Source organism: Nesoenas mayeri (genome assembly GCF_963082525.1).
Source record: "Nesoenas mayeri genome assembly, chromosome: 22".
Taxonomy (NCBI): Eukaryota; Metazoa; Chordata; class Aves; order Columbiformes; family Columbidae; genus Nesoenas; species Nesoenas mayeri.
The window spans coordinates 6,685,670-6,698,894 of record NC_137572.1 but is presented as its reverse complement, the minus strand read 5'-3'; the positions used below and the strand labels follow the sequence as shown (position 1 = coordinate 6,698,894).

The 13,225-nt window shown below is 59.8% G+C and overlaps 2 protein-coding genes across 2 annotated transcripts; one reads left to right on the top strand and one right to left on the bottom strand.

Annotated features, from left to right (window-relative positions):
* Window positions 1-263: 263 nt before the first annotated feature.
* On the top strand, window positions 264-7,481 carry TMPRSS4 (transmembrane serine protease 4; the record flags this gene model as incomplete). The annotated part of the gene is made up of 13 exons (XM_080358001.1): window positions 264-269; window positions 656-686; window positions 767-880; window positions 1,046-1,198; window positions 1,300-1,429; window positions 2,146-2,247; window positions 2,337-2,377; window positions 3,035-3,197; window positions 3,434-3,600; window positions 3,762-3,857; window positions 3,956-4,095; window positions 4,277-4,466; window positions 7,342-7,481. The coding sequence occupies 13 exons, from the start codon at window positions 264-266 to the stop codon at window positions 7,479-7,481; spliced, it is 1,473 nt and encodes a 490-aa protein (XP_080214127.1).
* Window positions 7,482-8,057: 576 nt separating this feature from the next.
* On the bottom strand, window positions 8,058-13,225 carry SCN4B (sodium voltage-gated channel beta subunit 4; the record flags this gene model as incomplete). Its single annotated transcript, XM_080357942.1, has 5 exons — window positions 8,058-8,151; window positions 8,277-8,406; window positions 8,664-8,889; window positions 9,531-9,694; window positions 13,174-13,225. The coding sequence occupies 5 exons, from the start codon at window positions 13,223-13,225 to the stop codon at window positions 8,058-8,060; spliced, it is 666 nt and encodes a 221-aa protein (XP_080214068.1).

Sequence of the window (13,225 nt, the reverse complement as noted above, 5' to 3'; positions counted from 1 at the left end):
ACAGCCCTCCCGCCTGCCTTGAGAGCACTTGTTCCCATGGGCCAGGCTGCTTTCTCCAGCGGCTCTGCCAGTCTGTTGGGAGGATTTGGGCTGTACCACTCGGTTTCTGACCCTGCGCTGGGCCAGATGAAGGATATAAGCCCCATTGTGACATGTCTGGGTGCCACAGCCCTGCAGGCATATGTATTTTGACTCAGGGTTTCTTGGCACATGAGAAAGCACCTCTTTTATAAAGCCTGTGACTTTAAGCCTCTGGTGCATTAATGACGGTAACTCTGTAATCAATAGGCACTTACTGGAACTGTAGAGGTGGTGTCCATGGGAAAATCACAGCCAAGTGTTGTCACGCCAGAACCCCTGCTGCCACCTCCTTCACAGCATCTCTAAAGCTACCTCAGATGCAAACTGGGGCAGTTTCCCTGAAAATGCTTCTGGCAGGACTCAAGCCAAAACCACAACAGCCTCTGTACCTGCCCAGGCTGAGACAACCCTCTGCTTTCTCAGGGCTGCCCTCCCGGGGTGGAGGATCATTCTAGCTGTGTGCTTGGTGTGAGAATCACCACGGGGCCAGCCACTCACTCTGCTATAGACCCTTCCCACCTGATTTTTGGCTGCAGTTTCAGCTCAGTAACTGTTTTTCCCCTCTGGTTTGCAGGATTTAGCCTCCGAACGGCTGAATGGCGGAGGTAATGCCCGTGGGAGCTGAGGGTGCGAGTGCTGCCAGGCTGGACCCGGCAATGCAGCGCCACGCTCCTCTGTGTTGCAGGTCCCAGCACAAGACGAAAAGCCCCCACGAGGTGGGAGTCCTTCAAGCGGATCGGCGTCCCCGTCCTGGCAGCGGTCCTCACCCTCACCTGCCTGGTTTCAATAGGGTTCCTGGGTACGGCTCCTCTTCTCCCCTCTCCTTTTGCACAGCCACGGCTCAGCAAACACAGCTCTGGAGCCAGGGCTCAGCTGGCACCGCTCTGCCACCTTCTTGCTGAACCCCAAGCCCTGAGCCTGCCCGGCAGTGGGAGCTCAGTGCTGAGCCCCCCTTTCCCTCCAGTCAAGGTGTACCTGGAGTACCACTACTTCTTCTGCAAACAGCCCCTGAAACTGGTGCCGCTGCAGCAGGTGTGCGACGGGAACGTGGACTGTCTGCAGGGCGAGGACGAGGCCAACTGTCCCCAGTGGGTCCGCGAAGGGCCACCAGCTGGGGGTGAGTCCATGACACCCCCTTAGAACCCCAGAGGGGCTGGGCTGCTGCAGCAAGCCTGCCAAACTCACCCGTGTCACAGCTGACTTGGTGTCTGTCTCCAGCCCGTGTTTCCAAAGACAGATCCATCCTGCAGGTGCTTAACAGAAACACCAGAGCCTGGTTCTGCGTCTGCCATGACCACTTCAACCTGGCGCTGGCGAAAGCAGCCTGCGAGGAAATGGGCTACAGGAGGTACACGGCTCCTTTCTCTGCACCTCTCTCACCTGCTTTATCTATCCCTCTCCCATAAAAGCTCTTTTTGAGTGGGGCTCTGTTTTCCTACAAAGCACTCGGAGCTCGGCAGCAATGTTTCCAGTGCACCCACACTGTGCAGAGGGCTCAGTGACTCCCTCAGAACTGGCTGCTCTCTGTGCTAGGAGCTCCGTCCCCAGCCCATGGACATCCCGGTCTGCAGGTCCCCACAGCCACACTGTGCTCAGCTCAGCAGAGCAGCCCCTCCTGCAGCACATGCAGAGCCCAGCCCGACTCTCACCATCAATGGAACTCAGCTGGGGAGGCACAGGGCTTCCCATACCCCCCTTTAAAGCCCCAGGAGGTGGCTGGGGGTGTGGATGCTGCTCAGCTGTGGGCAGGGCTGAGTCCTTGCAGCTGTGATGAAGCTCCGTGTCACCCACCTGTGTGCTGTCACGAGCTAGTGGCAAATCTGGAGCCACAGGGCACACAAATTTGGGGCCACAGACAAACATTTAGGACCTACCTGTCAGGCTTCAGTCCTGAAGTTCTGGAACTGGGTTATACCACCTTTGGCTCAGTCTGAGCCCAAACTGCCGAGTTTGCAGCTCCCGGAGGTGCTGAGGCACCAGTGCCCGTCCTCTCCCAGCAGCTGTGCCGCGCTGGGAGTGTGCGGGATGGCTGTTCTTGCTGACCCGTGTCGCCGTGTCTTTCAGCACTCCCACGTTCCGGGAGGTGGAGGTGGGCGCAGGGCAGCCCCTGCCTCCCCGTGAGGTCGTGCTGAGCAATGGCAGCCTCCAGGTGCCCGAGCCGGGCAGGTGAGTGCTGGGGCTGTGCAGCAGTGGCCCCGTGCCCCTCGCACGAGCGTCTCCTCCACCGAAACCAGCCCTTTTCCTCCCTCTTGCAGGAAATGCCTCTCTGGACGGGTTGTTTCGCTCTTTTGCTCCAGTAAGTGTCAGGAGGCTGTGTGCACCTTGCGGCACGCAGGGCTTCGTGCTGCTCCGGGTCCCCGCTCCTGGCACAGCCCCGTGTGCTGCATTGCAGCTGCAAGAGCTCGGCTCAGGCTCAGGCTCAGGCTCAGGCTCAGGCCCAGGCCCTGAGTCTGAGCCCCGCCCCGCACACCCCCCCCCCTCCCCCCGCACACCGCCCCCTCTCCCCCCTCCCCCCCCGCATACCCCCCGCCTCGGTTCCTGCACTGCATGAGAAAAGTTAGATTTAATTACTGCTAACGTTCTTGCTAAGCCAATGTAAACCTCCAAAAAATTAAGCACCTAAGAGAGGCTTAGCTGGCTGCCTGGTTGGGTTTACTTTTGTTGATGAATCACCCTAATTAACCTAATCCGCCTGGTGGACTGGAGAAGGAAAGGAATAGACCTGGGGCTGATGTGCAAACAGAGAACCAAAGGGGGTGTGCCAAGTGTCCCACGAAGGGGTGACATGTCACGGAGCGGGGGGTGAGGCACACGGGCCATGCTCCTCTCCCTGGGAGGTGTGGGAGCCTTGTCCCTGCTCACCCTGAGGACGGAGGAGGGCAGAGCGGGTGCTCTTTCTCTCCCCATCGCTGCAGCTAACGCGTGTCTTTGTCGCTGCTCCGCCGCCTGGCAGAGGACTGCGGGGAGAGCGTCCGGGCGCCGCGCGTGCTGGGCGGGAGCCCGGCCGCCATCGAGGCTTGGCCGTGGCAGGTCAGCCTGCAGTACAGGAAGGAGCACATCTGCGGGGGCAGCATCATCGGCCCCAGCTGGGTCCTCACGGCAGCACACTGCTTCAAGTGAGTCGGCAATCTCCCCACGCTGCACCCACGTGCTCCTTAAACTCCGGGTTTAAGGCACGCTTTGCCTAGATGTTGTGTAATGCACACACCTGCACAGGGCTTTGTGCCCCTGTGTCCGATGCAGCTGAGTGATGCTGAGCAGGGCAGCGTGCAGGCAGGGCTTTGCTGCCTGTCCCCGCCGCAGGGGCACGGGGGAGGAAGAGCAGAGCAGTAGCAAACATGTCCGTGCACAGGAACAACCCCATCATCCAGAGCTGGAGCGTGAAGGCCGGCTCCGACCTCCTCTCGGGCACCACCACCCTCGCTGTGGAGAAGGTCTTCCTGGCTGAGGCGACATCCGCATCGGCCAAGGTCAATGACATCGCGCTGGTGAAGCTGAGGTCTCCGGTGCATGTCACAGGTGAGACGTGGTACGCGCCTCCTTGAAGCAAGATCTCACGAAGGCAACGCTCCACATGCGAGCAGTGCCTTACCCAGGGTGCAGCAGAGAGCGGGTGCCCGGACAGCGGTGTGGCACCCGCGAGCCTCCCCAGACACCTCCACCTCCCCTTTCCCTTGCAGACAGAAGCAAGCCCATCTGTCTGCCCTATTTTGATGAGGAGCTGGTACCTGGCACATCCCTGTGGGTGACAGGCTGGGGCTACACGCAGGAGCACGGTGAGCGGGACAAGCGCTGTGTGCCTGAGGTGGGGGCTTTTGGGGTTCCTGCTTGCCCAGCCTTCTGGGGGCCGCTCTGAGCAACCACGTTTGTACAGGAAAACTGTCGGAGATCCTGCAGCAGGCAGAGGTGAAGCTCATAGACAGGGAGAGCTGCAACCTGTCCGCCTACCACGGGGAAGTCACCGAGAAGATGCTGTGTGCCGGCCTGCCCCAAGGCGGGGTGGACACCTGCCAGGTGGGGGGGCCTGGTGTGGAAAGAGGGGCTGGGTTGGGCTGCACCTATGGATGAAATAGTCCCTTTCAGGGAAGAGTTCTCCTCCTGGGAAACGGCTGCAAGCTGCACCTGTGAGCACCGGCACTCACTGTGCTGCGGGCTGGGGGCTCCGAGCCCCCCTCAGACAGTTTGTCCTTGGCAGGGGGACAGCGGCGGGCCCCTGCTCTACTCGGGCGGGCACTGGCAGGTGGTGGGCATCGTCAGCTGGGGCCAGGGCTGCGGGGACCCCAGCACGCCCGGCGTCTACACCAGCGTCCGTGCCTACCTCAACTGGATCTACGCCGTCCGGAGGGTCAGTGCCGTCCTGCTGACACCGCTGCAGCAACACGCAGGTTTTGGGGGGCAGTGGGGGTGGCTCAGGGCCCCCTCATTGGCTCTGCACAGCAGGGAACGGCCCCGGCGGGGTGCAGCATCGCTGCAGGGTGCGCTGCGGGGATGGGACCCCTGGGCTCTGCGCAGGAGCTGAGCCAGCTCCCTAAGCTTTCAGCTGCCCTTCAAAGCTTGTGATTTCTTCTCTCCTTCTCTATCCTTCCAGTCGGAGCTCTGAGACCTGTTGGGACAGGTCCATCTCCCCGAGCCTCCCTCCCATCCATACGCGCTTGGCTGTCCCGGCTCTGGCAGCAGCTGGGAAACGGATCTCAAGCCATGGAAGGTGAGCGGTGGCTCCCGAACCGCGGCTGGCAGGCTGTGATTTAGTGTGCCAGAGAACAGCCAAGGAGGCAAAGTGCAGCTCGGAGCGACGGCCACCGATAGTGTGAAGGAATCTGACCAGCTCAAGCTCCCTTCCGGAGAGAGATTAATTTATTGCCCTGTGCCGACCCTGCCGCGGCAGGAAGGCTCCTGTGGGGCTAAGCTGCTGTTCACTCACTACTGTTATACAGAGAGAAACTATGTTTGTGCTGTAGAGTATCCCCATTAAAAGAAAGTATATGTTTTTTCATGCAGCCTCTGAGGGCTTTTTGTCTCTTGCTTGCAGGGGTATGTTTCGCAATACCCTGTGCGGTGCCAGGGCGGCTTTCCCAGCACAAGGCAGGCTCTGTTTGCTGGCTCCCGTGAACATGCTGTTCCTGCGCACACAGAAGAGAGCGCTGCATGGACCTCGGCCACCCAGCCAGACAAGCTGGTCAGAATGGGCTGGTTCCCGGCTCCAGCCACCCACAGCCCCTGGGCTGGAGGGGGCAATGCACACCCGTGGGTGCTGGCAAGCAGCGCCCAGCCCTGCCCCGGGGTGTCCGGGAGGGAGCGGCAGGACACAGCAGAGCCGAGACAAGCAGCTGCAGAGAACAGACGCAGCCCACGCTCGGCACACAAGCGAAACACTGCTGCTCCTTCTCGCAATGCAGCACGCACACCCACACCGCTTCACGGCTAAACAGCCGCCCACAGCAACCCAAACTAGAGCAAGTTTCTCTAGTAAACATAAACTTTATTTCATTCAGGGCAAAGCTAACTAAACCTCTACAGTGCAAAAATGTGCTGTCAGTCATCACACAGCATGTCGCACACACCCTGTGTTTGTTCACAGGTATCTCCTACATGTAATTGTATATGCTTATACACATATGTGTCTGTCACAGCACGTGCCTCCGTCAGGGGTTTCTCCCCACGTGCCCCAGAAAGCCTCTGCAGACCCCCAAGGCCCCGTGACAGCAGGGACCCCAGTGCTGGCACAAGCTCCCCCAGGGCCCCCATGCTGCGTACAGCACCCACACACATATGCATATAGAGTTACATTCCAAAAACTGGGTATGTTGACTTTTTCCATCAAGCCAGAGGAGTAATCCATGCATAGTACAGCATTGCATATCCTGTGGTAAGTGGAACCGTGTCCAGATACAGTCTAAAAAAGGCCAACAGGTTAGGACAGCTAAAAATAGTTATTTAAAAAACTCCCTTCCTCCCCTCTCTGTCCTCTCCCACCGGAGGTCTCGTCCGAGGATGGGCTGGGGGTCTCTTGGGGCAACCGCGAGGTCTCATGCCTTCCTGCCCAGGCTCTCACGTGTGACAACGGTACGTTAGCAGCACTTTGGTTTACAGAGTGCCTTTTGCCCGGCATCTTGGGGCATTTCACAAAGCGATGCGGGGAGCCTCACACCTCCTGTGAGGTAGCTCAGATTTACTGTCCCTGTTTCTAAGATGGGGAAATGGAAGCGCAGAGGAGTCAAGTGATTTCCCTGAGGGTCCCACAGATCCTCAGACGGGTGACCAGGGTCCCAGGGACCCGGCTCCCACTTGCCTGTCTAACCAGCAGCCAAGGAACCCTGCCTGGCGCCAGATGCCGGTACTTGTCACTTGGCTCCTGTTCCAAGCACAGGGTCCCAATCCATTGGGTGCCTCTGAGCCCTGTAAGGTGCCCTCTGTGCCACCAGCCCCAAAGCAGGCAGGTGGCACCCAAGCTCTCCCACAACAGTCTCCATGGAAGGCAGCACCCAACCTTTCCTTGTTTGCCTTGCCCATCAAATCCTCACCCACATTTAATCCAGCACCTCTGTCGGGGTGCAAGCCCCTGCAGCCAGGGAACTCAGGGCTCAGCTCTGATTCCCGATTTCGAGTGAGGACAGACACCCACAGATAAAGGAGAAACGGGGAACAAATCATATTATAAAGGACATTGTTAAGCTCAGTTGTAGGATCGGCTCATTCCCTTAATTCTCGTGTCCTGCTACAGCCCTTGGGAAGGGGGCTGGCGTGCCTGAGTCCCCACTGCGGGTACCTTTGCAAAGACCCTCTGGTTTTCTGTGGCCCCGAGAAACTTGAAGCACTTTGCAGATGTTAGCCAAGGAAGCCTCACAACAACCCGTGTGAGGTAGAGCAGTATTATTAGCCCCATTTTACAGATGGGGAAACTGAGGCATGGAGCGGCAGAGTGACTTGCCCAAGGTCACTCGTGGGCCGGTGGCCGGCCCAGGAGCAGGGCGCACAGCCCACCCCTGCTCCCCTCGCCAGGGCTGCACCGCGTCCCGCCCCGCGTCGCGGATGGAGTGCCAGCTTTCCTTGGAAGGGAAAACGCGATCAGCTGTTTTTCCCCACCGGTGTCTAATATAAAAACTATCCACGTAACGAGTCAAGCCTTGGCGAGTCAGCATCGAAAGCATCGCTGCTCTGCGTGCCGAGCTTTAAAAGAGGGGAGGAGGAGTAAGAGCAGCAGCAGATACCCAGGGGAGCGGTGGCCCTGGCACATTCCAGCTCTGGCCGCTGGGCCCCTAGCCCTGCACGGGAGCAACCGAGGCACCGCGGGGCCAGCCCGCCCACGGGAGCATGGTGCGCTGATGGCAAGAGACAGCAGCCCTGACAGCAACAGGCCTTTCGCTGCTTTGGCTCTCGAGTGTGCTTACCAGGAGAGCTGAAGCTGAGCCCCATCACAACAGCTGTGCTTCCTCCCTCCCATGCCAGACCCACGAGCAACGCAGCAAAGGCAGAAGCCTCTGTCTCTGCAGTGAGTTCCGTGCATCCCTGCTCTGCTCCAGAAATCTGCGTGCGGCAGGCAGCTCCTGCCCGCCCCAGCTGCGCATCACCAAACCAGACAAGACCCCCCAGCTCCTCGCAGGTCTACCCTCCCCAGCACACCAGGACCCTGCACCCCCGGAGCGCAGCGCAGGCAGCACAGCACCCGTCTGGCTGCAGAGCAGGGTACAGCCAGCACCCGGCCCCTTCCTTGCCCGCCCAGCACCTTCTTGCCTTTGCTTGCAATGGAGCAGGCAGCTCTCTCTGTCTCAGCGGCGTCCCAGTACGAGTCCACAAGAAGCTCCCAGTCCCCATGGCAGCCGAAGTCTTTTCTGAGAAGCGGCGCAGGTTGCAGGCACGTGTGTAATAGAAACATGTCTCAAGCGTTGGCAGTTTGGAAAGAAAGGAAAAGGGAAAGGCTTGTCCCCCTGCCCACCCTCCCCGCTGCCGGGCGGGCTGGGGCTCGAGGTGCCGCTGCTTCATGCCTTTGGTGGTGCTTTTTGTTCCGCCTTGGAGCCGGCCAAGCCGTTCTCGGTGTTGTCGTTCCCCGACGAGCTCACCAGACACTCCTTCCTGCGGGAGAGCACACGGCCAGCTGACAGCCCCCGGCCCCCCCGGCCCCCCTCGCCATCACCTTGCGCAGCCCTGCCCCGCGGCAGCACCCACCAAAGGGTGCCAGGACCGACATCTGCACTCACTTCCCATCCTGGGTCTTCTTGATGATGAACAGGACAACCCTCTTGATGAGCATGAAGAGGATGAGGAGGCCGATGAGCCCCCCCGCCACGCCCACGATGATGAGCGTCAGAGTGTTGTCTGTCTCCACCACTGCAGGAGAGAAGGTGCTGAGGGGCCTCAGGAGGGGAGCCGGAGCTCCCAGCTGCACGGCTCCCCCGAAAAGCAGCGCCCCCCTTCCCCACAGCACAGAGGGGCACAGGCCAAGCCTTGCCCTTCAGGGATGCCAACGACCTCGAGGAAGCCAGGACAGCCCGTGCAGCACCACAACCCTGAGCCAAGGTGAGTCAGCCCCAGTTTGCATCTCCACCGCCCCAGAGCCACTCACGGGACCCCCAGCCAGCACTTACTCTTCTGGACCACCGTAAGGAAGATGGTGGCGTTGTGCTGCGCGTTCTTCTCCTTGGGGTTCTTGACGTGGCAGGTGTATTTCCCAGCATCGCTGAACTCCACGTTCTTCAGGACGATGGAGATGTTGTTTTCCTTCCCGGTGGTGGAGCCAACAAACTCCACGCGTGGGTTGCGTCCCACGAGGAAGGGCTCCGAGGCTTTGCTCTTTATCTTGCCGTGGTAAATCTGCAGAGGCAGGAACACAGGATGGGGTCTCAAGTTCTCCCACCTCTGCACGCACAGATACGCATGGCCAAATGTCCCAGCACCCCTATTAAAGCAGGAATAGCCATGGCGGGGACCCGACGCACAGCCCACCGGGGAAGGAACCGATTGACCAGACTTGCCCTGCAGCATTGTCACAGAGCACACAGAAGATGAGAGAAGCCCAGGGCAGAGACAGTCCCTTTGCTCTGCAGCCACGCAGAGCTGGTCAGCCTGTGAGGGCAGATCTGCTCTGAACCAGCCGTCCTGCTAAGGACTCAAAGAGCAGAATATTCCCAGCAGGAAGCAAACCTTTAGTTTTTCAGAGCAAGTGCAGGAGGAGAAAACTAACTATATGTCACCTGCACCTGCACAGCCAGTTTATGAAAATAAACGAGCTTGTGGGCAGCAGAAAGCCCAGAGCAGCTTTGTGACAAAAGCACAGACGTGCCAGCATATTTGAGCCACCCTGTTTGCACAGCCCCGTCTCCCCAGGGCTGGAGACAGTCGGGAGGAGGGCATCCTGCAAGGGGAGAACGAGAACTCCATGAGAACTGCAGTGCTGGTCTCCACTGCAAAGGCCCTGCCAGAAAGACTGAGGGAAAGCCTGGAGGGGCACCCACCATCTCTGTCGAGTTGAAATACCATGTGAAGACCAGGTCCTGAAAGCCTGTGCAGGTGGTGAAGCTGCAGGGCAGCAGGACATCGGAGTTATTCAGAGCCGTCACAGTGTTGGTCTTCCCCACCGTCACTTCCAAGGCGAAGGCGATGGCGAAGATGTGCAAACCTGGCAGGGAGAGAGGAGAGTGAGGACATGGCGCTGGTATGGACGCGCACCCTCGCAGCAGACGGGGCAGGGAGAGCTTGTCACCCCTCGTCCCCTTTGGCATGGCAGGAACAAACGTGCCTGTCCTGAGCCCCAGGACAGCTCAGCAGAGCCAGGGGACCTGCTCCTGGAGGAGGGCAGGGGCTGGCTGGCACCCACAGACACAGCACTGATTCAAAGGGGACCATAATATCACCACGAATAAAGTATGCAAATGAAAGCCCTGATTTGCACGTTATCCATAAAGCCTTCAGCTAAACCTTAAAGGGAGGAAAAAAAAGCCCAAAGCGAAGCACAGAGCTCTGTTCTTCAAGCAGCGATTTGCAGCACTAATTAGCATGGCTGTCCTGGCCGCCTGCCACTCCGTGCGTCCCCCACCCCGGCCAAGGGCTCTCGCGGCAGAGCGCTTCTCCTCCCGCTGGAGCTGGCAGATGACCTTCAAAGTGCAGAACGCAGCTCCCTCGCTCCTCTCCTCCCCGCTAGCAGGGAGGAACGCACCGAGGAGCGGGCATGAGCCTGGCTGCAAGAGCCCAGGGCGTGCCCGAAAGCGCCCCGCATCCCACGCCAGGACCAGCGCTGCACTCCTGTGCACCGCGCTGGGCCAGCGGCGCCCATGCAGACCTTTTGGGGGCACGGGGACACTTTGCTCCAGGCCAGGGGCGCAGCGCCATCCCCATGCCACCAGAGCCCTGTCCCGCTGTGTGATGTGGTACGGCCAAGATGCAATACAACCCAGCACTGAAATCCCCCTTCCCAGACCTCAGCCACTGAAGAGACACAGACAACCCTACAAAGCTTTCCCTGGACACTCTGACAACCAGAACAAGGGGACACAGCTCTTCCCACAGCTACAAGCTGGTCCCAGCTCCACTGACACCTTAAATTGGATACACTGCCTTCAGCTTCAGATTTGCATCTCTCTGCAGCCGCTTCAGACGCTGATTTATTCTCCCACACGTGCCTGTGCTAACAGCTCCTCAGGCACGCCGCAGCCCAAGCCAAGCCCGAGAGCCCTGCATCCTGGGCTGCGGGCCCTGCTGCAGTGCTGCATTGCAAGCACTGCAGGGAAGGAGTTACTTAACTTTACAAAGAAGCACTTTTCGTTTTGCCTGAGAGGCTTCAGCTAACGTCAGGGAGTGGTTTCCACCATATGGAAGCCTCCTGCAGTTGTCAGGCTCACAGACCAGCCCTGGGGATGCTACAGAAGGGGCTGTGGAATCCCTGGGGAATCGCGCTGCTACCTGGCTCCGCAGGAACGCCTGAGCAGGCAGGGTGCTGCAAGGGGACAGCTGCTTACAGGAAAGACGATTCCTTGCAGCTTCTAACACTTTTAATCCTGTCTGCCACCGTTACAGAGCCATGAATGTAATCTGAATTGAATGTGTGGGGTAAATGGAGCCTGATCTTATTCCTATCACGCTGTGGTCTCAGGAAGACAGAAGAGATCTGTTACCACTAAATAAAGCACAGAGGAAAACACTTTGGGAGGCTGGGAGATCACTGGCTGAACCCGCCACACCAGCTGCCACCGTTACTTTTCCGTATGCCCAAAGCTGCTGCACTTTGCACCAGCAGAGCCCAAGTTCTGCCCCTGCAGGTCCCCTGGGACAAGCCCCCCTGCTGAGGGGTCCCAGAGCCACTGAGAGACATGCTGGCTGTGCAACCCGGGACCCAGCCCCAGCAGCAACAGCCCCCCAACCCAGCCCAGGGCCCAGAGCAAGGCTTCGCCCCCACGGGCTGCTGCCAGCCCCATGCTTCCCCTGCAGCCCGTCTGGAACCTGGTCTGGGAACCGCTGCCCTAATGGACATGGCAGACAGGGTTCCCCTGAAAAGCCATGGGATGCCTCCACCGCCTGCGAGAAAGCTGCTCCATCAAAACTTTCATTGCCCATAAAAATCAATGTGACCTCCTGGCACAGACAGCAAGCCGTGCTTGGCATGCTGGCCAGGATCCTCGCCACTGAGGTTAGAAGGGAAGAGCTCCCAGGCCTGCCTGAGCCCAGGTACAACGTGCTCAGGGACAGGATGCCCGGTCCTCGCCCTTCCTGCAGGCACTGATGGAAGATGCTGTGCTGTGGCTCCCTGGTGTAGCCAGGAGCCCACTGCCACTCCCTGGAGAGCATCCCCAAAACACGCAGACACAGAGAGACCTGCCCAGCAGCTCTGCCCTTCCCACATCCCCCTCGAGGCTCTCAGCCCACCCAAGTGACCTGTGGAACAAGGTTCCCACCTCCACGCCCTGGACCCCAGACCCCCAAGTTCCCTGGTCCCCAGCATCTCTGAGCCTCTCCTACCACCCACTGCCAGCTCCAGGCTGAAAGCAGCTTGCACTGCATCTGACGAGGCACTTTCAACCAGGGACCAGCACCCAAATACCTCCTGCCGGGAATCAGGTACTTACATGTCTTTTTGTGTCTCCAGCTCACTTAAAACAAACTGAAGAACAGTGCCCTCTAAAACACCACTCAAGGTAGTTTCCCAGCAGCAAATGCTGCAAAGGCAGCCCTGAGTTTCAGGCTCCCTGCGCCCATCAACTCAAGGATGACCTACACAAGCAGAAGTGCAGCTGGTGCGTGAAGGCTGGTGCAGGTGGCTTGGAAGGAGCCCCAGGGGCTGCAGTGGGGAGGGGATGGCTGCAAACTCCTTCCTCCACCCTGCAGCTGGGACACCTCGGGCATCCTGGACACAGGTCTGGGAGTCACACTGCACGCATTGGCCCTGCAGTAGGGGTTCATCCCCATGCCAGGGAGAAGCGCATGCAAATGGTTGTTTTACAAAATGAACTGTAAAAAGAATGACCTGTCGGCAGGCGTGCTGGTGGCTGCGTTGAAGCAGTGCATTGCTTCCCTACGGCTATTTCCCCAGTTCATGTTAGCAGGAAGGTAGCAGTGGTCCCCGCTCGCAGAGCAGCAGAGCGGAGCAGGGCAAAGCGGGATGCAGCCGCAGTGCTCACAGAAGAAAGCTCTGGCGATGTTAGCGACTGATGCAGGCAGGGCAGGGGGCTGGAGCCAGGACTTCGGAGTCCGCTCTCGGACGCGGCTGCGAAGTCACCTTGGACAAGTCCCTTATCCTCAGTGCTTCGAACTCTCCGTCTGCAGAGCAGAGATCATTGCATTAGCTCCTGTGGACGGGAAATCCATCTGAGCAGCAGCGTCCGATTCCTTGCGGTGCAGGCGGGCCAGATGCGAAGCAGGCGAGCGCGAAGGGAGGGCGACATAGCGAGGGGCACCCCGCTTCGGGAAGACGAGGGGGCGGCTGGAAGCCGCGGGCAGCCCGCGGTGCCAACCCCCATCGGGCTGCCGGAGCTGCCCGCGGGTCCCCAGGGCAGGATCCCTGCCGGAGAGCCGGGTCGCCGGCGCTGCCCGCTCGGCTCCGGGGGCCGGCCGGTGGGAGGGGCGGCAGGAGGTCCCCGCATCCCCGGTGCCCCCCGCGCCCCTTACCCAGGAGCGCTGCAAGCAGGCGCGGCGCGGCGGCGGGCGAGCGCGGGGCCAT